Consider the following 25,997-nt stretch of genomic DNA (forward strand, 5'->3'; position numbering starts at 1 on the left):
CAAAGCCATGGAGGGAAAAAAAAGGAAATCGCAGACCCCCTATTTCCACAGAGATTGTTTGCCAGCTTCGATCCCACTGTGATAAAGATTGCTTTCTTTCTGGAAGCCGGCGCTGCGGCGAGCCCCACAGAGGCAAACAATGTTTAATGCGAGCGTTGGCGTGCTAGAGGCTAAATGGTAGCAACCTCCCGACATGACGGTGCACACACAGACAGCTCGGAGGCTCCGCTGATGTGTGCTATCACCAGAAAATAGATCAATTTGCAGACAATGAATTTCAATTGCATACTTAAAATTCAGTGGGTACTTTCCACACACACACACACACACACACACACACATAATGTGATATCAAAGCGTCTGTCTGCTGAATACGAATGCACTGCTTTTCTTGTGAGAGTGACTTTACATCTCGAATAAAGGAGACTCTCCATCATTGTCTGATGTCGGTGTTTTAGATAACCTTCTGAGTTCTGTTTAAGTGTTTGTTTTTAACCTTTTGGGGAAGACGAACAAAAACGCAGTTGTGAGTCGTCGCATCTAGCTGAATGTTAACTCGTAGCGTCATGTTCTTTGACAGATTGTGATTTTCTGCTGATTTTCTGTGCTTTAGCCAAGATGCCAACCCATCCAGATCCAAGATCAACCCATCCAGATCTTGATTTATCTCATTTTCTTCCCAAGCAAGAGTTACACTTGCAGCAGAAACAAGTCGTGAGCACCACAGCATTGACATATCCTCACCTTTAAAGTTGATAAGGCAACTTGTTAGCAAATAACACTTATTTACACTTCCAGTAGATATGGAGCAACATTCGCTTTTGAATGAATTTGAAGTTGTGTTTCTGGCAACTTAATGAATCAAATCCAATATTCACTCTCTTTTAGCTCTGTTTTTGGTCTCCTCCAACTCCTGAGTGAAACATCTGTGTCTTTAGCTGCTCCACTATGTTCACCAGCTTGTTGCGGGCTGTATCCCACTAAACTGTGGCATTTTGAGGCTGTTGTCGCCGTACGTTTACGCACCGCCTCGCCATCGTCTTTCAGCTGCAAGCCCGTGCGTAATGCAGCCTGCTGAGGCTTCCTCTCGGCCTGAGCCCAGCATGGGCTGCACTCCGACGTAAGCAACGGCGACGAGGGCTCTGGCATTACTCGTCTCCATGACATGACTCGGGAAGGACTCAGCAAGACATTTCTCCGTTCTCAGCTGAGATGGACGGCACAGCGCTGTACCACGTGTCTTTCGGTTTAATTAAAGGCATTCATTTTTAAGTAATAAGAAGTATTTTCCAAAAGGTTTGGTGTGTTTTATGCGTGTTTTTAATCCCAACCGAATAGTCGAACAGCCGTAGTCTGCTGTTTGGTTGTACCAATGGTAGTGGGAGAGAAATGATTTTTGTTTAAACTTCATGGTACCTTGGATTAGTCTTCCCCATAACTGGTATTCATGGTGCTCTTTTCATTCTTCACTGGTCTTCAGTGTGCGGTTAGTTTGTAACGGGCAGAAGGGGGTATTTTAAATGTTCATCTTCTTTGTTCTGTGGAACAAAATATTCACAACTTCGACATGACTGATTTGTCTTCATCTGCTTTTTTGTTTCAGTTGAGGAGGAGCTGATGATCGAACGCAGCATTCACACCGGTATGATCAACCCCGGCGACCAGTGGCAGACCATCCTGCACGACGGGCCGGTGGCTCGCTTCATCTATCGCATCCGAGTACGGTGCAACGATAACTACTACAGCAACAAGTGCAACAAGCTGTGTGTTCCTCGCGACGATTACTTCGGCCACTATCGCTGCGAGCCTTCGGGGGCTCAGGTGTGCCTGGACGGCTGGATGGGCTCAGACTGCAGGACAGGTGAGCTGCAAATGTCCCACACAGACACAGTAACAGTTCTATGTCATCTTGTTCGTATTAAGTCCACCAAGCCCGTCCCACAGCGCACCGAGCAGCCTCATGCATCGTGAAAAGACATCGACTGTGACCTTCTTTCTATAGCTACAGCGATTAATTGATTAGTCGATCGACAGAAAATTGATCAGCGACTATTTTTATTAACTATTAATCACGCTAGTCAACAGAGATGCCAAACATTTCACCTTCCCAGATGTGAGGGTTTGAGGCTTTTCTTTGGCGTGTATGGTATTAAACTGAATATCTTTGGGGACTGTTGGTAAAAAACTATTTGAAACAGTTCACCTTGGGCTGCTGGAAATTTTAACAGGCATTTCTTTTAACAATTTTCAGTATTTTAATTCTTTTTTCTCTATAATTTCACTTGGTTAATTTTGCACTCAAGGTCTTAAAATGAGAAATACTTGAAGTAATTTCCATTTGTCAAGTATTGAACTCACACAGGAGTATACAGAAATAGGCTTTACCATGTGGTTATTTCATATAGACTATTTATTTATTTATTTATTTATTGAACTACCAGAAAACATGCTAGATCGTTATTGAAATATGAAATTTTGGCCATATCTCCCAGCCCTACTCTTTAGCAGTGACGCAATACATAGAAAAACCTAAGAATGCACAAGTCAAGGTAGCAGAACTTCTTTCCAAGTAAATCCAAAGTAATTGTCCAAGTACCATTTAAAAAAAAAAAAAAAAAAAAATCCTGGTGTAAAAGCAACGTGCGCTGCCTGCTTATGTTAAAACGTAGCGGCGTCGGGGTCGTTGCTGGTGGGTGGTGTCGGAGAGAGAGTGGGGGGCCTCAATAAATCACCCAACTGACCTTAGAAGACGAAGGGTGAAAAGAGGAGGGGAGGGGAGAGGAGAGGGGCTGGGTTGTTTTTAAGAGGGGGTAGTGTTGTACATGCCGGCTATAAAGTTGTCCCTTCTTCACCCCCACCAACGCTGGTCAGGGTGCCATGAATTCTCACGTCTTGTTGCACTTGTTAGAAAGATGGCAAACAAACAAGCTCCTCCTCCTCCCACCTTTCCACTTCGTTGCCTCCCTTCTCATCCCCCGACTTCTCTCTTTTTAAAGAATAATTTGTTTTTATGAGAAGAAATGTAATGATACATGTCTCCCAGTGGGATTTAAATACCACCTTCTAAATTGTTTCTCTCCGTCTTCTCAGCAATCTGCAAGCAAGGCTGCAACCTGTTACATGGCAGCTGCTCTGTCCCAGGGGAATGCAAGTAAGATTAGCAGGAATATGTCTCTCTTTCATATACAGAAATGTGACTGCTTGAATCATTTTTCCTTCAGTATCTTTATTTTTTGTACATGCACTTTGATTTTTTTTTGCTTTTCATCTGAAAGCTGGGAACCTGAAGATTAAATTGAGATGCAGCTCAGCACTGGGTCAAGTTGTTGTAGTCATAAATCAGAAATAAACATGAATTAATTAATTAAAATACATGTTGAAAGTGTATAAGGGTTTAGAACATTATGATAGAGGTATCTGATGACCATGCTCTATTATGTCTCATAAGTTGTTGCAGCAATTTTGTTGTTGCAATACCATTTTGTGCTAAATTTAACCATTTTTTACCACTCGAGAATTGATCAAAATGATCAATAATCCCTCCAAAATACCACATTAAGACACCAAGACCTTGAGGAACACCATAGAAAAAGCCATGCTGTGATTTGGGATCAAAAACTTTTGACATTTTGGAGATTTCTGCAAGAATTGCATTTTTCGGCGATTGGATGGTGAGCACTTCTGTTCTGGAAACTGCTCAGAGACCCCCTTATTGTCAATCTAGCTAGGAAAGCCATCCATCCTCTGAATGCTCTAGGTCTCTAGTTTGTGGTTGTAAAGTTTCATGAGGCTGTGATTATCCTAGAGGTCACCACAGGTCATTTTATACAGTGAGGTCAAATTTCTAAAAAGGGTCTCACTGCATTGAAATAGCTGCTATGGGGACTAACATCATCACACATGAATACAGTTGGGCTCATTGGATCCACAAGAGTCTCAGCTTTACAGTGATACCCAATTCATGTAATTCCAAGACTGTTTAGGGACCCCAGTAAGTAGAAATATTCAAATACACCATTTTTAGAATAGGCAAATATTGAAAAGGTGTACGGTTTATTCAAAACGAGACCGAAATTCAAGCTAAATGTGCGAAAGACAAACAGAGTGATGGATTTCAGATGCCAAACGAAGGCACCTTCACTTGTCGTAGCCTGTTGTGTGTTTTTTGTGTCAGCCTTTTTTTCTTCCCTCGTGGGCATCTCCACCTCGGTTCAGAAGAAAAGGGCAACGCCGCGCCTGCCTTCTTGTATTTTTAGCCACCTGAAAATCCTCCACAGAATACCAAGCATCTCATCCGCTCGCTGCTGCTCGGACTGAAGAAAAAGGGAGTCGACATCGTTTGGTGTGTGTGTGTGTGTGTGTGAATTTGACCACTGGTAAACGTGCTGGGAATTGTCATATCCCCTCCCCATCCGCATTGCAGTCCTCCTTGAAGGGCAGGGGGCAGGAAAGGAAATTAATATCCCGCTGTGTTATGTACATTTCCCAAAGTGGAAATGACAGTGAGATAAAGTGACGTAGGATGGCCCCATAGGTCCACGTTTCCAGGATGCGGTGCATCCCGTCGTCATTTGTAAAACCCCCCTCCTCCCACCTGACAGATGGGAAGAGACACTTCTTCCATTATTAGGAAACAGGGGGTTTGGCTCGGAGCCGAGGAATAACACGGGGATGACCAGTTTTAGGAATTTTTTGCGTGTCTACCTCGGATCCTTATTCCACTCAGACAACAGAAGGGGAAGCAGCCTATTTCTCCCGAAATGTCAACAGGAAAAGTGACATGAATAGAGGAGCGGCAGTAAAGAATCTTCCTGCAGCGGCATGAATTTAATGAAGCCTCGGGTCACAGAAAGCTGGTATTAAATCCCTCGCCGTCTCCTTTCATTGCCTCTATTTCATCACAGTTTTACGGCCTCTGCCTCGTTCGCCACGGGCTTTTAAGGAACACAAAAGCTGGTACGTGCCTCTGTTGTTACGCTGCCGCATTGAGGCGTTTTTATCAGCACACATTAGGCTTGTCCTGACATATCTTGTCAGAGGCTTCCTAAGAACCACTTGGGTAAGCAATGCAACACATTTTTTTTATAAACCACCGCTGAACGCTTTGCAAACTTTGACATGAAGTGCCAAGATGTTGGAATCCAGCTCAGAGGAAACATCACGCCTACACCCGCAAGGGGTTGACGATTAATCATGATATCAACGTGGCCAAGAGTTAAACCACAGAATGCCGCTTTTGATATATTAAAAAGCAATAAGCAAAGTCTCCTTGCCAAAGTCCTGTTAGTGTTATTGCTACATTGCTGTCAGACCCTCTGAAGCTAATCATATACAGTGGAAGAAGCATGCCAAGTATTCCTTGATGCCCCCCCCCCTTCCAGCCTGAGATTTCCGAAGGCCTCGTCTCTCAGATAGACAGCGGTGCCGTCTGCAGGAGACTCAAAATAGCAGTCAATTGACAAGACAGCTGGCTCGACGACACCGCAGCCTTGGAATAGACGATCGCTGTCATGAAACTGCAGGCGCGTGCACATATACACTGTCTACACACAGTTGTCTCGGGGGGCCACTCGCTCCTCAGAAGCGCCGTGCCACCCTCGTAGCCATCAGCCCCAGACTCTAGCCCGATCACGGGAGCCGCTGGAAGTATTCTTAACCCCTCCTGCCCTGGAATGTCACCCTCCACTGAGATTAGTTGGCAGGAGGCCGTGGGATAGGTTGACACAAGAGCACATACAGTATTAGGTGTGTTTCCACTGTTGGGCAGGTTGTTGAGTCGACTCTCTTTTGTCTTTTTTTTGCACATTTAGCAGCTCAGTGCTTTGAATCCTGAATCCTCTTCCCACAGACTTTATAATAAATGTTTCTTATTATTTAAAATCATAGCATAAAATAACTCCAGTGATGGGTTTTGTTTTGAGAAGCTTTTTGTGGCAGTGTCTCACTCGACTTAAAGGGATAGTTTGGGTGTTTTTGAAGTGGGGTTATACAAGGTTCTTATCCATAGTCAGTGTATTACCTACAGTAGATGACGGTCGGCACGCCCCCAGTTTGGAGAAACAGACAGGAGTTACTGCACAGAAGCAAAACAATGTACTGCTGTGGACGGGGCCGGCAGCAAAACCTATTTTAGCCACCTAAAAGAAAGGCTCACCTAAAAAAAAAATCAATATCAGCTTTATCAATATCAATTACTTTGCTGTCAGACAGCCATATACAACGGGGAACTGAAGCCGTTGTATCCATCTATGCTCTCGCCAAAGCCACCAGACTCCATTGAAAAAACCTGCAATTTTACCTCGCACAAGACAGGGGTTGCTGGTTTACCGCTGCCTCGATCGGTTAGTTTTTTCCGTGATATTGTGTGACTTTGGTGAATCCAAACTAACTAAAGTCACACAATAACACAAGCTAACTAACCGATCGAGGCAGCGGTAAACCAGCAACTCCTTTGTTCTGCGAGGTAAAATTAATGTTTTTTTTCAATGGAATCTGGTTGCTGTGGCGAGAGCATCGATAAAGGCTAAACACAGACTGTATAGCTGTCTGACAGCAAGGTAAACCGCCAAAAATATTCTAAATATAGAGAAAAGTTAAACTGATATTGTGTTATATATGTTTTGCTGCCAGCTCCGTCCACAGCAGTACATTGTTTTGCTCCTGTGCGTTAACTCCTGTCTGCTTCTCCAAACTGGGGGTGTGTCGACCGTCATCTACTGTAGGTAATACACTGACTGTGGATAAGTACCTCGTATAACCCCACTTCAAAACACCCAAACTATCCCTTTAAACACAGTCGTTAAGACCTTCAAAAAGCAGCATAATCAGCTCTCAGAAAACAGGAAACAGAGTCACAAATCATGTTTTTATCAGGTTTCATTGACTTTATTTTTCTTGGAAAGATCCACGCAAGAAGTAGGAACTTCTGCTCAACAAAATCAATACAACCTAATTGTTTTTCTCAGGAGAACATTTAAACTGATAACTCTGAGTATAATGTGAGCATCCCCTTTTTTTCAACTTATTTAACCCCACCTTTAGATCTTATTCAATAGAGACATTTTCTTTCTCCAGAGTATGAAAACATTAATAATGCTGAATCTTGATTGTGACATTTACATTAATCTATTATCGAGTGTAAATTTAGAGGATCATTTTAAGAGAGCGTGCAAAGAAAATAAACATAGCAGCCAATGAAAGAAAAAGAGGGGTTTCCTCAGAGAGCAGATGAGTGACATGATTTATGCGTCTGTGTTTGGCAGGTGTAGCTACGGCTGGCAGGGCCAATTCTGTGATGAATGTGTGCTCTACCCGGGATGCGTCCACGGGACCTGCCACATCCAGTGGCAGTGCAACTGCGAGAGGAACTGGGGTGGCCTGCTGTGCGATAAAGGTATGGAAAAGTTTTCTTTTCTTTCATCCCCTCCCACACAAGAAGCTGGCAGAGAGCCTGCTCTCATCCTGCACGTCCCCTCAAGCTACAGCGACCTCGATTTGATGAGTAACAAGTGAACGAGCTGCTCAGAGCAGAGATGCAGCTGAAAAGACTTTTCTACCATGTAGAATAATGGTACCATGCAAAAGTAATGCAGCTTTTTGGCTTTAGAAACAGGCTTATTGGTACCTTGCTTGCAGTATTGGTCTCTGTTGGAATTGGGACTCAAATTTGACACCTTAAAGTGCAGTGGAGGCATGTTTAGTTCAAAAGTGTACAATTTTATCACGTCCTGTCACCCAAAGCCCATTCTCAGAGATGAAAATAACATTAATGGGCAAGTGAATCAATTAATAATCATAAGAATAAAAGACCATGACAATAATTGTTTTAGAAAATATTTTACAATTATGTTGTTGGACCTAAAACCAACAAGAAATAGTGTTTAAAGGTCCTTAACGTCCCTTCATATGAGGTCTGAGTTCTCTCTGACTGGAGAAACAGCAGCTGGATAGTTTTACTGCCCGTGTGATCCGAGCAGCAGCAGAGACACTCGATCCCCCCGCAACCCTTCGTCACCGAGGGCTCTTCGGGGGATGAGAACGGGTCCTAAGATCCCCGGTGGAGACAGATCCCTGCTCTTTTATTTACCAGCCTTTAGGGTGACCTGGCCTTTAGCCTGAGGACGGTGAGCAGGGATCAAATAAGGTCTAGTTTCTTCTGTAAAAGAAACAGCAATTTGAAGAAGAAAAGGGGACATCTAGGAGTCTATTAGAACTGCAACTTGGCTGTGTCCTGTAAATACTGTAAAACCCTCGATCATAATGGAGAGCAGCAGAGTGCTTGTGAAAACGCTCTGTGCTTCCTGTCAAAGCTGACAGCTGGTGCCTCTCCTCCGAGTGAAGATCCCGACAAGCTTCCTGGGAACTCCCGGCACCAACGGGATAAAATGGTGAAACAAGCGATGAGTTATCTCACCGGGTCGACGAGGAGGCTATAATGTTCCTCAAAACAAACATAAATGCCACATTTTCATCACTTTCAGTCGTTTCACGTTTGACTGGAGCTTTTTTAATAACGTCATCTCGTTGGGCCCTCATCTTCTGTAATAATTTAACGCCGCCAAACTGGAGATTTGGCATCACCAGCTGTTTATCTCGATGCTCCCAACTCCTTATATTCACATACGTGTAGTGGATTAGCATTTTTCTTTTGTTGATTCCCTAGAAATGTGGTTATTTGCAATAATTAGCACTACATTTGGATGGAAATCTGACTTAGTATCTGCAACTTTACCAGCCCACAACTTTGATTCAGCACCTCACTTCACCGCTCAACCATCGACTATAGAATTTGGTTTTGGTACAGCAAAGTATCAAGGCTCAGTTCAGTGTCGGCAGCATTGCATATAGACAAACATGATGCATAGATGCAGGGGTGTGTGCGACAGTTATGAGGCCGAGTCCTTATTGCAGATGGACGTTTTCTGTGTACTAATCAATGAATTAGTGTCTTGGTGTCTCTAAACGTGCGTCTTCCTCCAGATCTGAACTACTGCGGTCGCCACCAGCCGTGTGTCAACGGAGGAACCTGCATGAACACCGAACCAGACGAGTACTACTGCTCCTGTCCACAGGGATACTCTGGCAAGACCTGTCAGATAGGTGAGGATTTACTGTGGGGTACCTTAGTATTTTTGTTCAAGTGAAGATGGGCGTTCTGTCATGTACAATATTTCCTGTTTCTGCTTCGTTCCCGTTGTTCTACCAAGTTCATTAAGATTGTGATTCCAGTGGGGTACATTTAAGGTTGCAGGAAACAAAAATAGTAAAAGTCCACAGTAAAGACGGCACTATAAGTCATTTTAGTAAGTAATTTATTCTGCAAAAAATCCCAAATGTTGCCGTTTCCAGCTTCTTAAATGTGAACATTGCTGCATTTCTTTGCCATATATGATTGTGAACTGAATTATCTTTTGGTTTCGGACTGTTGGTTGAATAAAACAAACAATTTGAAGACGTCATCTTCTAAGAAATTGTTTGCTTTGCTTATTTTTTTTACAATTAAGAATAGAGAATAATCCTTACTTACAGTAATATAAAGTACAGATATATAAAAGTAAGGAACAAACCTATGCTAGCATACGTACAGCTTTACAATGTACAAAGGAATGACTTATATAATGTACTGGAAATTGCTTACCTACACAAAGCCTAATGATACAATCTTTTTACTTGTTTGAACACACCTCCCTCCCGCCCTCAGCCGAGCACGCCTGTGTGTCTGATCCTTGCGCCAACGGTGGGACATGCCACGAGGTTTCCACAGGGTTCGAGTGCCAGTGTCCGCCGGGCTGGGAGGGTCTGACCTGTGCCAACAGTGAGTCGCTGCACTACTTTCAATCATCTCCACTCCTTCCATGCTGTTGTAAATATAGTCTGGTGGCTTCAGTTCCCCGTCGGTAAGGGCTGTTTGACGGCGAGGTAGAGCGGCTGTGGACGGGAGCAGCAGAAAAACGGATTTTAGCCTCCTAAAAAAAAAAAAAACAGTTTAAGTATACGCTATATTTAGAATATTTTCACAATTTGGGAACTGAAGCCGTTATATCGCAGTCTTCAAAGTCACTAGACCAGTTTCCATTCACAAAAACAGTCATTTTACCTCTCAGAACAGGGGAGTTGCTGGTCTACCGCTGCACCGATCGGTTAGTTTGTTTGTGTTATTGTGTCACTTTAGGATCTGAACTAACGTGGCGTTCACACAGCAGTACATTGCTTAGCTTCCATGCCGGTACTCCTGTCTGCTTCTTCAAATTGGAGCGTGCCGACCTCCATTTAAGCTACTGTATATAACGTTAATACACTGACTATAAGGATGTGTATATACTGTACATGTAGCAGCGTCATCATGCAGAAACCTACGTCAGGTCATGTGGGAAAAAGTTTTGAGAAGGGCTTTGGAAAATAGCATTTTGACATTTTATCCTCTTTCAGCGTCATCTCCTCAATGATAACTCGAGTTCAACACTTTATTCAAATGTTGCATGTAGTTAGAATTAAGCAGAGATTGAGCTGTAGTGTATTTATTTTCTCAGATTTGGACGAGTGTGCATCCAGTCCATGTGCTCAGGGTGGAACCTGCATCGACCTGGAGGACGGCTTCGAGTGTGTGTGCCCTCCACAGTGGGAGGGAAAGACCTGCCAGATAGGTGAGATTCACATTTGCAATATAAACACACACACACACATTTCTACTTTTTATTTATCACCAGAGGCTGTTAAAAAGAAAAGTATTTCCTGTGTTCAGGATTTCCATTTTTTGGTAAACAGCCCTTCATTTCTACAGGGAGACGTGTTTTTACAGGCGTTTCTTTCCTGTTTGTTCTGTCTCCTAAAACAAATAAAATGGCCTCACTCAGGATATATGGTTTTGGATTGAAACTGGCAACCAGCAACCTGAGCCCCAATGAGCTGTCAATATCCTGGACGAGCTGGCAGCTGCATGCCTCTTTTTCTCTCAATGACTTTATGAGCTACTAGTGCGTCTATATCCGGCTGTTTGTTTGTAGCTGGCGGTGTCATTTGTTTTTTTTATATCGCTCCCGTCCCGGCAAGCGGACGTGACCGGCGTGAAGCCAGGAAATGGATTACGACCGGTAAACAAAGTTGGGGTGTGTGTGAGTGAGTGTATGTGTGTGTGGGGGGGTGAAGCTAGGAAAGAGATCCCCAGAGTTCAGTGTCATCTTACCAGCTCAGATCTCAGCTTACAGGCAGCCACCGGCCTCCTGTCTTACCTGGCGATTGTGTGTGTGTAGAGTTTAGGGTTTCAGAGAGAAGACAGGTGTGTGAGGGAGCACAGCAGGACTCCCTGCTGACTAACCCCCCCTTCCCTTCCCTTCCCTTTGAATATTTGAGCAGCGGTGTTTTTCTTTGTTGTAACACTTTTGATGTTTTTGGAGGTTTGTGAGTGAAACTGTGAAACACTCATTTCATCCAAATGGAACAGATGAAAACTGTTTATGTGTCAGCTGTTGTTTCTCTGAGGAGTTCTCTGGAACTTGACAAGAAAAAGAAAAGAAAATATTGGGTCACTGAGAAATTCAGTTTCAGTCTGATGTGATACTTCACACAGCAGGAAATACTATACTATATCACTGGAATATTTTGTTTTCATATTCATAGATCAAATTAATAGATGTGTTGATACACAGAAAATCAGCAACAACAGGGGGTGCATTTTAGCCTTTATTGGACAGCTTACAGTACACAAAGGCTGTAAATATGAGGTGATAGAGCGAGAGAGAGGAGTATGACACTCAACAATGGTCCAACACCAGATTCAAACCAGGGAGATTGCGGACTTTTGATATTTTTCAACATGGACCCTATTTTCTCATGTTTTTGTGTCTAACTGACTAATAGGGACAACACTTTCTGAAACTGGTCCAGTACTGAGGGAGAACGCTGTAGACAGCAGCTGCCCACTGGCTGCAACATGGTGCGATTGGGGCAAGCTGGCACCGTCATTTACGTCCACTAAAAGTGTATTTTTTTGCTCTAATTGTTATTGCAAGTGTCTGACATTATGGTAAAGGGTCTCGCTCAAGTGGAAGTCTCGTTGTGAAATCTGGCGAGGTGACGTGTTGCCGGAAGACAACGATGGAGTAGTGGAATACATCCATGGTGGGAACGCGAATACCAGCTGGGCAGTTTGTTGTGTTGGAGTACAGAAAGCGTAGCTTGGTGTTATCGATTTCCACAATATCGATGAAGTCTTTGAATTCGAAGGCTGCTCGTATTTATTTGAGTCAGAGTATACGGACATTCAGATTTCACAACAAGACTTCTCCTTGAGCGAGACTTGGACACAATAACAAACAGACCAGATCAAGCAAAATGGTCCTTTCCATAATGTTGTCAGACACTTATAAGAACAATCTGAGCCTGTCAGTGGCGAAAACAAGCACTTTTAGTGGACGTAACGTTACATTGTCGTTCAATCATCTTTCAACAATAAAGGCTTTCTCAAGTGGAGATAACTAACCAAATAACCAACGGTTGGGTTTCTGGTCTCTTTTCTTTCTCTTTGTACTTTCCTTGGTTTGTTTCATTTGATGGACTTGGGTCTCCTTCTACTTCCTGCCTTTACAGATGCAAATGAGTGTGCAGGAGATCCCTGTGAAAACGCTTACTCTTGCAAAAATTTGATTGGCGGATATCACTGCGACTGTTTTCGGGGATGGTCCGGACAAAACTGTGACATCAGTCAGTATTTCTTCCCTTTTTTTAAAAGTTCTACATTTCTGCCCTTCCACTGGCGTCCTCTTCTTCTGGCTACTTTTCAAACGCCTCCTCTCACCTCCTGGACTCACATCGTAGGCGTAGTTAAGCATCACTCGCACATGTGGTAACCTGTTTCTCTCTCGTCTTGGCAAACTGAACCATCATGACTGAACCTGCATGCCCAGTTCCTCTCTCTGGATCCAGTGCATGCCCAGTTACAATCTATTCAAGGTCTATCTGGCACTCTCTCTTGGCTTCACTAGTTACTTCTTTTCCAAACTTTGACATAATCAGTGCACATCCCACCTTGTAGGTTACACCTGATAGTGGACAAATGTTCATGTTCTTCATAATGTTTCATAATAAAACTTAATTTTTCCTCTTCAGACATCAACGGCTGCCACGGTCAGTGCCTGAACGGAGCAACATGCAAGGTAGGGATGTTTTTATTTGAGTCTATAATCCACTTCCGTGCACCCAAGATCCACCGCCTTGTTTCTGTCGTTGCCCTTTGACTCTTAATTTTTCTGTTTTCTTCTCTAGGAGGGCCCGAGGAGTTACCACTGCCAGTGTCCTGCCGGTTTTGTGGGCACTCACTGTGAAATCCAGAGGAACAAGTGTGACAGCAGACCGTGCCAGAACGGCGGCCAGTGCCACGCGGTGTTGGACGGCTTTGTGTGTCAGTGCCCACCACAGTTTGCTGGACAGCTGTGTGAGGTGAGTCTCGTGTTCCACAGGTCACATTGGATTGGATTATTGTGGATACAGTGATAAGCCGGTGGTAGACTTTGTTTTCTATGGCCTTCGGACTTCAGTAGTGACACATTACATGTCTGAGAAGAAAGACATTTTCCCGACGGTTAATAACTTCCTGACAACACCGGACATTTTACATGAAAAGGTATTCATTGATGACGCTCGATATCTGTAGAGCGCTTTGATCTTTAACCTTGGGTGACTGTGTGTCTGGCCTCTCCGGTCGAGCTTTCGCTGCGGGGCCACAGATTTCCACCCGGCGCCGGATTCCGGCTGCCAACCGGTTTTGTTCCGTCCTCCGCACAGCATAACAAAAGTTTACAGATTGCCTCATTAACGTTATGGTTCCCTATTAGCATTGGGTTTAAATAGTTGTAGCTTTTCGCTTTGACACCAAATCCTCCGCCATCGTCTTGTCGATCAATTCTCCTTACTCTCGTCACGTGATAAGTGAAATCTGACTCCTGCTATTCTGTGCTGCTACTTTTGAACGGAGCAGACACTTTCAGTTTATAATTGTAGCTTCCGTCGTCCGACTAAGTACTGTTAACACACTTAGTATCTTACTAAGTGTTTTTTTTTATTTGATCTGATGAACGTGGGTGCTGATACACGGAAATGGGTTTTATTTCTAGAAAAAAAAAGCAAAATGATGGTGGGGGCGGTGGGCAAATGATCTAATCGGTGTATGCCCGAACATGTAACGCCAGTAACACCAAATACCACGGCAAGCCTACTACAAACCACAATTTCGTAACTAAATTGTGCACAGGTGACTATTAGTGTGTGGAATTTTCTGTGTGGAAATGCCACCTGTTCATGAGTAGGAGTTAATTCCTGAGATTTGATCATTAGCAAAAACGCCTCCCCTACGTTGATATATAATGTCACCTTTTCCACACCATGGAGCTTCAAGCTACTGTCAAGAAATCAGAAGATGAAAACATAAATTTAGCAGTGGACCTGAAAAAATATGAAAAATTAATACAGCTGCCAACAACAAAGCAGCACCCTACTGTGAGAGATGTGAAGAGGAAATGGTTTGACATGAAGTTAGATGCTAAAAAACGTCCTGCTAAAGCCGAGCGGTCCATGAGTTGACCTGAGACAAGAGAATATTATGTAATAGGTGATGGTACACTGCAACAGAGGATGCTCCCCTTGGACGGCAACTTCCATAAAGAGTGTCAGAAATGGCAAAGCATGCCAATAAAACCATATAATCTAATCCATGATGATGATGATTTGGTAAAAGAGAAGTAAATATAAGTACTTAGTGACAATATACACAACGTGACTTGTAATGCTGTGCAAATACAAATTATGATCTGCCTATAAGTTGTGTAATATGTTCCCAGCACAGGTTTCATTGGTTCTAATTGATCATTTAGTTTCACTACATATATCGGTGTCCTTGCTGCAGCCCTTTTTTATATTTGGAGTGTGTATCTGAGGCTAATGTAGGTTAGCAGTGAGGAAACCGACACTTCACTGCATCTCTTGGGTCCTGAATGGAGGACATTGCTGGTCAGGAGCCAGTCCTGTTTTAGCATCTCTACTATAAATATGAGCCTCTCTGAATGAGGTGACGCTGGATCTCTGCCCGCATACTACAGAGCTCTGAAGCCTGCTATGGCACGGTGTACATTCCTGCCCTGCAGTGCCAAAACTATGATGCCCCCTGCATCATATTCCTCTGATTAGTTGTCTCCTTTCATGTCCACCGAAGTTTTGATTGTGTAATGGTGGTTTTGCCCGTTCCTGATCGGAATGATTCTTCAGAGCAAATAAGGACAAATTAACTCCCAGCCGAAAAGCATTAGCAAAAAGAGCCACCTTTATTCTCTTAGTAGGTGACTGATATTGATTTACACTTAATAATGACATTTGTTTTAAATATCCTGCAATATTTGTTTTATAAAAGACAAGTAACATCCTTTAGAACGGTGCAAGCAATCATTAAAAAGTCTGTTTTATTGCAGAATGTATTTATGGTTGACCACAAGTAAATTATATTCACGTTTCCTTGTGGTTTTTCTGCTACGAATAATTCCTCAACCTGTCTGCTGCAATGAAGAATGTCTCTCGTGCTGTGAACAGTCCAAACAGTTGAGTTAATGTGCTGAAGATTTATAGACGCTCTTGCCCTCAGACACGCTCCCCCCTGACCACACACATGCAAATAGTAAAGAAAAAAATGTATCTGGCTCTGACACTTGGAGTAAAATAAACTGTGTGTGTGACCGCAGACTTCACCCACCCTGTCGCCCTACTCTAACTCTCCCTTGTTCAGCACCTTAAATGGCAAAAGGGTGCAACTCAGAGTTTACGCACAGTAGGCTTCTGTTTACAGAAACTGAGTGATTTTCTCTCCAACCTCTGTATTGCTGCATGTAGAAAAAGCTAAATATGTCACCGTGGCCTCCAGTTGGGTTCTGTCTGTGTCACGGTGGTATGACGGATGATTTATCTTTATTATCATCACTGTGGCTCTGCATGAGGTTGGACCAGAGTCAATATTTGCCCTCATAATGGGCTTTCTTTCTTTCTCTCTCTCTCTCTCTTTCTTCTGCCAGGCTTCTGTCTCACAATAATCTTGCCAGATTAAGCCGGCCACAGATGTAAAACCAAAAGCGTGGATTCCCTTGATGAGCTTAGGGAAAGTTTCTGAGGCTTACTTTGCTCGTCCACTTACCTTCGATTTGTTCTGAACAGCGGCGGTGGCTTGAGCCGAACTAAGCCGCTCACCTGCACGGACTTAAGATCTGTCGCTCATTTGGATTCACTTGTTTTAATAACCGCCAAAGAACCATTTTAGTGAGGTGATGGTGTTTGGTAAATAGTGTTAATATGGCAGCAGCAGCAGCCTCTCAGCTCCAACAACTACTGTACCCACATCTGATCCAGTGGAGCTGCTCAATGGAAACAGAAGGTTATAGTTGTGAGTGAGCATCCGTAGAGGAGTGTGTTTGTGCTGGTTATCTCTCGGGAGTGAATTTGTCAAACGGTTTGAATGTCAAATTAGTTAGAACCACTTTCCCTGGAGAAATAATCTTACTTTGTTCAATCAAACCTACAAAAATACATTTTTGGCCACCTTATTTAACACAATATTGACATATTATCACCTGATAAAGTTGGTTATGGCTCATTTACACATCCATTAGACATGGAGTAACATTAGCATTCAGTTGGAGTCGTGTTTCTGACCACCTGGTGAATCCAAGTCCCTATATTTATTCTTGTTCCAGCTCTGTTTTGGTCTCCACCAACTCCTGAAGGAAATATCTGGCTTTTTATAGGTTTGGGCGATATGTTAAAGTTTTCCAACTGGCCACCATCAGCCCAACAACTGGTGATTGCCGATATATTTATGCAAGTGTGCCGTAGTTTCAGCTGGGAGATCAGCTGTTCTAGCGGCAGAGCATCGTAAAACACACTCTGGTTTGGTCAAAATAAACCCTTCACTGAGTGAGATGTGTCGGCTCTTCACATTGTTTTCCCCCGCTGTCTCTCTCTCTGCCTTCAGAGCAGCAGATGAGCGTCTCTGGTTCTTCAGAGGCAGATGCTTAAATTAGCAAAATAAAATGACGAACATCACCCAAAAAATCGCCCAGAAAAAAAACACGGCAATGTACTCAGCCAATCGTTGAAAGACGATATATTCGTCCAGTTACCAGCGGTTAAAGACTCTGCTACGTGCAGTTGCTAACTTTATCCATTTCACGTTTGGTGCTAGGCAGCTAGCATACAGTCGATTTTCAGAGCTGAGGCTCAGAGCGGAAAGATTGAATCAAAACAGTAAACATGCAGTCCATAAAACCAAAATAATCAGCTGAAAGACGCTAAAATGCTCCATAAAGGAGATGGACTGCAGAGCTGGTTGGTAATTCTCTGGGTGGTAATGGTGGAAGGTGTCCCTCATAATAATCAACCAACAGGGATTTAATCCATTGTTGATATAAAAAATCCTAATTTGTGCAGCTTTAAGTGGCATTTTGTAAATTTCATTTCTTCAGTTTGACCTGTATATATATTGACTTGATCTTCCTCTTCTGTTGATTTCCTCAGATCTCTGGCTGGTCCCCCTCAGATGCTTGTGATCCAAACCCTTGTGAGAACGAGGCCAAGTGCCACAGCATGGACCAGGACTTCTACTGCGCCTGTCCCGAAGGCTACGAGGGAAAGACGTGTGAGCGGCTCAAAGAGAACTGTCAAACCGCCCCGTGTCAAGGTAACTGAAGTCGTCTGCAGTGATGAAACCGTAACAAACAAACTATGTCAAAGAAAAGTCATACATTATAACCGTTTTTTTCTTTATCTTGCAGTGATTGACAGCTGCACTGTTGCTGTAGCAACCAACGACTCAGCTGGAGTGCGGCACATCTCCTCCAACGTCTGCGGTCCACGAGGACGCTGCATCAGCCAGCCAGCGGGCAACTTCACCTGCATGTGTGATCCGGGTTTCAGCGGCATCTACTGTCATGAAAGTACGTAGACACTGAAATTTAAAAATGGGGAAAAAGTTAGTTTTTAAATGATTGTCTGAAAAAGAACCGATAAGAGTAGTAGCAGATACTCATCTCTACTCGTGTTATGAATACAATGCATTATGATGTTATTTTGTTATCGCCAGTGGTTACGGACCTCTGACCTTTAATTAAAAATCAGATGCAGACCTTTGAGTAATACGTTTAAGAACCCCTGAAATAAAATGTTGCTAAGAGCTAAGAGTCATAGACAAACATCTTCTGAGTGTATTCCTGCTGAAAGTGTTTTTGTCTGTCTAACCTTTCCCCCCCTCCCTTCCTCTTCATCCTCAGATATCAACGACTGCATCAGCAACCCCTGTGGAAACGGAGGGACCTGCATCGATGGAGTGAACTCCTTCCAGTGCTTCTGTCCTGACGGCTGGGAGGGTCGACTCTGCGACCTCAGTGAGTCCCTCGGCTCCAACATAATTCAGTCTATGCAGCATTTTAAATAAACAAACAGTCATGTCTGGGGGTAGAGCTTCTGCTTCTGCACTCAATAGAAGACTGTCTGGTAAAGATGGAAACATGTTAAGTCTTCTTCCTTCCTCCAGACGTCAACGAGTGCAGACACAACCCGTGTAAGAACGGCGGGCGCTGCGTCGACCTGGTGAACGACTTCTACTGCGAGTGTGCCGACAACTGGAAGGGCAAGACCTGCCATTCCCGTGAGTTATGTTGACTCTGTGTTAATGTGTGTGTTTATGTTCATGGCTCGCTGTGGCCCCCCCGACTCCACCACGCTCACACATCTTTGTCTGTTATGAGGATCATAAGAATCGTCCTGTCTTACCGATGCTATGAAGAGTCATATGAGGGACGTGTGTGACCTCAGTGTTTTTCTGTAATCCTGACCAGGCGAGAGTCAGTGTGACGCAACCACCTGCAGCAACGGAGGCACCTGCTACGACCACGGGGACGCCTTCCGCTGTGCCTGCCCGCCTGGTTGGGGAGGAAACACATGCAACACAGGTGAGGCCTTGCTGAACCTGTTTGAATCCAAGATGTGAGCTGTGTTTCAGAGGTCTGGGATCAGGGTAATTTGGGCTAACAAGCCAGGTTTCCACCAAAAAGTTTGTGGTAATTTTAGTCCCTGGAACTACTTTTCAAGGAACTAAAAGGTAAATTAGTCAGCTGATGTATGAAAAAGCAACGTGACATTACCTGCAGCCTTCTGTTCAGCGTTCCCGCCTGTTTCATCTAAAAAAAACACGTTGGAAAAAATACGTTTATCATATATCAACAGTTTTGTCTCACTGCGACGATATTTACTGCATAGTATTTACTGCTGCATGTTGGATGTAATGAATGAAATGCAGCGGAAAATGAAATTAATAGCATCTGTCTCCACAGTAAATCCTCTGAGTGTTTGATGGCTTTTTATCTGTGCTTTAGATTTAGTTTAGTTAATGCCGTGAAACTATCAGAAAATGACTTTTCTCTCATTCACGGCACCGTGGCGCTGCGTTGTCTGTCTCTTCTACCGACAGCAGAGTCTAACTTTACTTTTAATGTTATCAAAAAAAGAGAAATGCTCTCCCCTCATCGTCCTAAATTGATACTAGAGTTCTTCTTTGTTTATGAATGAAGCTGTACAGTTGAAGCAGATGCGCTCAGCGACTGTCATGCCTGCAAACTCCAACTGAAAGTTCCACTTCTTTCAGAAAATACTACCCCTGACCAGGGCCTTTCGGGGGATAAAATGTCCCCAGAACTTAATTTAGACCCTGCTCGCTACGGTCGAAACAAAATTGGTTCCTAGTTTCGGGGGAAAGTTTCTGCGGTGGAAAAGGGGCTATAGATGTCAAAGTTTGAGATTAATTCATATATTCAGGGCTTTCCACTAACATTCATTGTACCATATATAGAATAGTATTTCAGCAAGTCCTTACAAGCCTAATTCTACTGACAGCCTTGTGTTTTCATAATGTTAGAGATTCAAACAGATTTCAAGCTCCTCAGGCATTAACTTTTTAAGCTTTTAATTAGAGTTTGTGTGCAAAATGTCAGGTTAGAAAAGGTCAGGAAAAATATCAAAGTTGTACTTGTACATGTTTTAATGCCCAAACACTGTCATGTTTGATGTACCTGGCTACACTATTTCTGTTTTCTTTTACATGTGTGATCTTTGACAAGATTTTTTGACTTGATGCTTTCTGTCTTCCGACAGCCAAGAACAGCACATGCGCCTCCAGTCCTTGTTCCAACGGTGGGACCTGTGTGGGAGGAGGAGACACCTTCACCTGCATCTGCAAAGAGGGCTGGGAAGGCCCCACCTGCGGCCAAAGTTAGTTTCTCTACGTAGCTACGCATATTACCGACTGAACTGCTTTCTTAGAATTTAACTTCATCATTTTATGACAAGATTATTTTGGGACTGCAAATTATTTTGGTTTACGATATTGTCATTCTGCCAGCGTATCACAGACCTGCAATATCTAAGAGCTTTAAATGTCACAGTATCCCAAGTAACACAAGCAAATGTGTGATTTATCCAAGACTACGAATTGTAACAATGGTATTTAAGGGCCCTCAGTCTGGGAGGGCTTCTCTGTAATGCAACAATGAGAATATAAGTTATTACAAATGCCATCATCGCCTGCCAAAACTGACCAGCTCACATAGTTAAGTTGCCAGTTTATGAGCTCGTAATAAAAGAGCAAGCTGTGTTTATTACAAGATAACTTGAATATATAAAGATGTCACATGTGTTTTAACAAGAAATATAGAAATGTATCCAGAGTAGGGCTGCACTAGTAATCTAAATTTGATCAAAATCACAATATGACCTACTGCAAATGTCATATCGCAGGAGGCACAATATTTGTTAAAGGCGAAATGTGTGTCAAAATACCGTTTTATATTAAATATTGTGGTGCTGCAGAGAAGTCTTGGCCTACACATCATATTATACAGACTTAAGAAAACATCTTTGTTTCTTGTTTTTCAATGAAAATGAGAATAATGATGTAAAAATGATTATTCCCTCTAATATCACAAATCATATTGTAATTGCAATGTCAGTCAAAATAATCGGAATTAGAAGTTTTTTTCAAAATCATGCAACCTTAATCCAGAGTAGATCATAGCTGCCTACAACTCCTCAAACATGTAGTGTACAGTATGCTCAGATGAACAGCGGCTAAAGTGACACAAATAGAACTTGTAGAAAGTTTAAAGCAAAAGAGTAAATATGGAAAATGACACAAACGGCACTGTAACAATTCAACACTAAATGTCTCCTTTTTGTCGTTCTCTTCAACAGATATAAACGACTGCAACCCTCATCCATGGTATGTACAGTTTCCTGCCTCACACACACACACTCCTGTGGCGTAGCCAAAACCTCCCCTCTTTTATCCCCGTCTCCCTCGTCTCCACACTTCACACAGACCTTGCCGGCTGGAGGGGTGAAGGGCCGCTAAAAGCAGTGCAAGTTGTCCTTAAATCAAGCCTCAAAGGGGCATCTCTCAGAGCAGGGGGGCTTCCATATTGAATAGGACAGAGAGAGGTGGGGAGAGAGAGAGGAGTCCCACCTACCCCGTGGTGAATGCAGGTGGGGGGTGGAGTGGTGGCGGCGGCGGGGGGGGGAGGAGGGCGTTCGTGTCCATTCTTCCCGTGCGACCTGGGGGGGAGCTGGGCTTTGAGGAGGAATGGAAGGAGAGGCATGATGAGAGGAGGAGAGGGGAGGGACTGGACACGCCAATTAGCATCTGAAAGGTGGAGGCTTGTATTGATGAGTTGAATTGAGCCTTGTGACCCCCCCTCCCTCCCTTCCTCCACCTACACCACCACATACACCCACACACACAAAAAACTATGTGCTTTGTTGCAGCTGGAAAGGATGTGGCTCTTGTACGGCCTCATCTAATCGTTTCTTATTTCTTTCCTCTCTTCAGTTACAATGGCGGTATCTGTGTGGACGGAGTCAACTGGTTTCGCTGTGAGTGCGCTCCCGGTTTCGCCGGACCAGACTGCCGAATCAGTGAGTAATGACATGAGGTTAAAAACCCAACTATAACATGTTAAATCACCGCCATAGCAACAGTATGATTAAGAGGATGGATAGGTTGAGCGAGAAAAAGGAAAAAGTGGGACAAGGAGGAGATGGACGCATTGACACCTAAATGTAGGACTAGGACGCCGCCCTCTCCCTTTTTCTCGGTCCTTTAACGCCTCAGAGGTCAGAGGTCGTCCCTCCTCCATACTCACACAGTCACACAAACACACACGGAAGACAAATTACCCAGTGACCCTGAAATTCTTCTTCTCTGCTCCTTTGTTTCGGCCGGATAGCGTTCACCTTTTCTGTCAGGATTGAATTTGAGAATTCTCATCCGGACTGTGTTCATGTGGAATCTGGGTGACAATGGCCGGCGTTCCCAGTGATTTCAGTGGGAGGGCACAATCGATAAGTGTCGTTCAAATAGCTGCTCAAGGAGCAGATGGGTTTGTAGTTAAACATGTGCCAAATGTACTCATTTATGACATGAAATGTGGTGATTTAAAACGTACACTACTTGGTTTTATTTTGCACAAACGAACGAAAGTTTTTGATCTTAACTGGCTGCTATTTCCCACAAAGATCCACAAGATAAATCTGAGGGGATAAATCATGAGATGATTAACAGAATTGGTAATAAGAGGAAAAATCTTTAAATCATACAATTTCTTTGTTTATTTTCGGGCTAAAATTACCAAATTTTGCAGCAAAATCAGTTAATTCCGCTGTGGTTTGTGAATTCGCTGGCAGTGTTGAAGCAAATCTGTGTGCATTTTTCATGTCGAGTTCAACTTTGGTGACATGCTAATTCGCACAGCTGACCACTAGCTAGCTGTCTTGACAGTGCTGACCTTGGCTATAAAGGGTCATTAGCTAAAAATGTTAGGATCCAGGGCCTATTGTCCAACCATAGACTGTAGGTTATATAAGAAGTGGACGTAGTCACCCATTGGTTTGTGGGCTGCCGTTTTGAAGCCTCGAGTTCAGCATTTTGGACGTCACAATCTTGTTTTTTTGCAACCAGAAGTGACACGAGAGGGTGGAGCTAAGTACAACCAAACGCTGAATAAAACATTTTTCATGAACTGAAAACACACTGTGAAAGAGTTAAAGTTGTAAGACAAAAACACGGACAACTCCCAGACTGGACAACGACGCCGTAGCAACCTGTCAATAACAAGGTAGCCATGCCCTAAAGCATCCCCTGCTTTATGGTCTATTTGACTCTAAATGGGACCATAATTTACTAAATGAACATCATGCTGTATTGAAGAAGACTTGAAACTAGCGATTGAGACCATAAACTCATGTTTACAATGTTTACTGAGGTAATAAATCAAGTGAGAAGCAGAGTCATTTTCTCATAGACTTCTATACAATCTGAGTCCTTTTTGCAACCAGAGGAGTCGCCCCCTGCTGGCTATTAGAAAGAATGCAAGTTTAAGGCACTTCGACATTGGCTTCACTTCTCAGACCCGGAGGTTGTCCACTGTGTCCAACTTTTAAAGTTGATGCTCCTCTTCCCTTCACAGACATAAACGAGTGCCAGTCTTCACCCTGTGCCTACGGCGCCACCTGTGTGGATGAGATCAACGGTTTCCGCTGCATCTGTCCGCTTGGTAGAACAGGAGCCCGATGCCAAGAGTGTAAATACATCTCTATTCTCTGCTCATTCAAGTCACTCATTAATCCACTCCATCCTTTAGTTTTTGTAGTCAAAGTGTGTGCAGAATTTTAAATACATTGATAAACTTATTCCTGCTACAGAAGCTCAACATGTTCTCTGTCCATCTGTCTGTTTTCAGTTATAGGTATTGGGAAGACTTGCCGCTATGCTGGTTTGCAGTTTCCACACGGCAGCCACTGGGAGGAAGAGTGCAACAGCTGCCATTGCATCAATGGCAAAGTGGACTGTACAAAGGTAACATGGCCCTTCTTAAGAGTGCCAGCAAATATCTGCAAGCTTCTCACTTACAAACAAGCACAAACAACAGCAAGGAGAAACACAACAACCAGTGACAGTGCTGAGACAGAGGAGCTACTGTTACCATAGAGGTCAAACAAATACACAAACAAGCTGACAGGTTGCTTAGATTAGTTGTTGGTGTGGTAACATATCTTCATTTCCTTTGTTGTGCTAATTTTGTAGTATTTCATTACATATAAAAACTAAGCTAAAAAAAATCAGAAAATACATTATTGTGTAACATTTTAAATCACTTCAACTAACCACTAAACATCACAATCATTCATTTGAGAAAGCTGTTAAAATGTGCAATTTTGCTGTGCCCGTATATGAGATCAGAGCTCAAACAATAACAACAACAAACTCAGTTATTAATCAATAATCAAGTAATAATCTATTAATCTTTTGATTCATTTCTAAAGCAAAAATACCAAACATTTGATTGTTTTGCTGCTATTCTTTGTCTTAAATGATAGTGAACTAATTGTTTTGCCTTTTTGACTGTTGTTTGGACAAAACATGCAATTTGTAAAATATGTTCTGCCATTTTTAAAGGCAACATTATGAGTCAATTAACTGAGAAAATAGGCTAAAAGGTTAATAGATGATGTCATTTCCAGCTCTTAACATTTCAGGCAACATACAGGTTAATACTAATATAAATGTTTTGTGGGGCTATATGACATGAAGGTGACGGTTTTGACTCTGTGTCACCAGGTGCTGTGTGGTCGTCGTCCCTGCCGGCTCCAGTCTTCAGGCGAGGACCAGAGACAGTCCTGCCCGGCTGGACGAGAGTGTGTGGAGCACAGCTACCTCACGTGCTTCACCCCCCCCTGCCACCAGTGGGGGGTTTGTTCCATGGCTAGACCGTCTCCTCCACAAGCAGCCACCAAGTGCCAGCCGAACACCGCGCATCTGGACAACAGCTGTGGCCGCGTAACGCTCGTCTTCAACAGAGACAAAGTACCACCAGTGAGTCACCTCTTCACATATCATGTTTGTTGTTGCAGTCGTGAACACATTTTAAAACAGCAGTGGTTTTTGTATTGTTTTCTGATCAGTATGTGTGTGTGTGCATACGCAGGGAACAACAGTGGAGAACATCTGCTATGAGCTGAGGTATCTTCCCGACACCCAAAGCCTGGCAAAAGACCACGCCCTTTTGCTGCTGTGTGACCTCTCCCATTCGAATCAGGATGCTGTAGAGGTTGCTATAGTAAGTGAATGATCTATGTCGTCCTGTTCTTGGCTTAGCACACTGTCCACTGTGCTCTTACTGTGTACAGTGTTATTAGAACTACCCCATTTAGAACTGAGAGACACAGAGATGGAGGTCATCAGTTCTTATACCCAGTTTGGCTCGCACAGTTTGAGTTGGTTGGTGACCCAAATACCCAAACAACTAGTGCTGCTCTTTGGCCACTTGTACAAGACAGTCAACCCTACTATTGCTCACACATCCTGTTGCATTCAATCACAATTTTTTGCCTTGGGCACCTTGCTAGCCTCGTGGATCCAGCCATAGACTGTATATAAGAAGTAAACATAGTCACCGTGACGTCACCCATTAGTTTGTGGACTCCCGTTTTGAAGCCTCGTCATTTTGGTCGTTGCCATCTTGTTTTTTTGCAACCAGAAGTGACACGAGAGGGTGGAGCTTAGTACAACCAAACGCTGAATAAGATAATAGTAATTAACCTTCATGAACTGAAAGCACACTGTGAAAGGGCTAAAGTTGTGTAAGATGCAAACACGGACAACTCCCAGACCTGTTGTTACCAACTGTTGTGTCTCATTTCTTCCCTGTTCTCTGGTTTGGTTCTCAGTCCTTCCAGCCGGAGGATCTACCAGACCACAGTCTAATCCAGGAGGCAGCCAGCGCCATAGTGGGCACCTTGTCCAAGCGGCACAACAGCACCGTGATGCTGGCAGTCATTGAGGTCAAAGTGGAAACGCAGGTCATGCCCCCCTCAGTGGGTAAGTAATAATTAACTAAGGTGTCCCACAAGGCATTGATGTGGGC

General features: G+C 43.4%; 1 protein-coding gene across 4 annotated transcripts in view; it reads left to right on the top strand.

The window, feature by feature from the left end:
• Positions 1-25,997, top strand: part of jag2b (jagged canonical Notch ligand 2b) — a 55,789-nt gene that overhangs the window by 26,281 nt on the left and 3,511 nt on the right. For 2 of the 4 annotated variants that reach the window (XM_037750936.1, XM_037750937.1), the window contains exons 4-25: positions 1,604-1,861; positions 3,091-3,151; positions 7,263-7,393; positions 8,980-9,099; positions 9,701-9,814; positions 10,530-10,643; positions 12,586-12,699; positions 13,105-13,151; positions 13,261-13,434; positions 17,545-17,707; positions 17,802-17,963; positions 18,297-18,410; positions 18,560-18,673; positions 18,864-18,977; positions 20,176-20,292; positions 21,271-21,298; positions 21,905-21,990; positions 23,541-23,654; positions 23,814-23,929; positions 24,692-24,946; positions 25,059-25,190; positions 25,801-25,951. In XM_037750936.1, the coding sequence (XP_037606864.1) occupies positions 1,604-1,861; positions 3,091-3,151; positions 7,263-7,393; positions 8,980-9,099; positions 9,701-9,814; positions 10,530-10,643; positions 12,586-12,699; positions 13,105-13,151; positions 13,261-13,434; positions 17,545-17,707; positions 17,802-17,963; positions 18,297-18,410; positions 18,560-18,673; positions 18,864-18,977; positions 20,176-20,292; positions 21,271-21,298; positions 21,905-21,990; positions 23,541-23,654; positions 23,814-23,929; positions 24,692-24,946; positions 25,059-25,190; positions 25,801-25,951 (2,799 nt within the window). The remainder of the gene's footprint in view (positions 1-1,603; positions 1,862-3,090; positions 3,152-7,262; positions 7,394-8,979; positions 9,100-9,700; positions 9,815-10,529; positions 10,644-12,585; positions 12,700-13,104; positions 13,152-13,260; positions 13,435-17,544; positions 17,708-17,801; positions 17,964-18,296; positions 18,411-18,559; positions 18,674-18,863; positions 18,978-20,175; positions 20,293-21,270; positions 21,299-21,904; positions 21,991-23,540; positions 23,655-23,813; positions 23,930-24,691; positions 24,947-25,058; positions 25,191-25,800; positions 25,952-25,997) is intronic. The other 2 variants (XM_037750938.1, XM_037750940.1) reach the window with 1 other exon arrangement.

Source organism: Sebastes umbrosus, chromosome 18, assembly GCF_015220745.1.
Source record: "Sebastes umbrosus isolate fSebUmb1 chromosome 18, fSebUmb1.pri, whole genome shotgun sequence".
NCBI lineage: Eukaryota > Metazoa > Chordata > Actinopteri > Perciformes > Sebastidae > Sebastes > Sebastes umbrosus.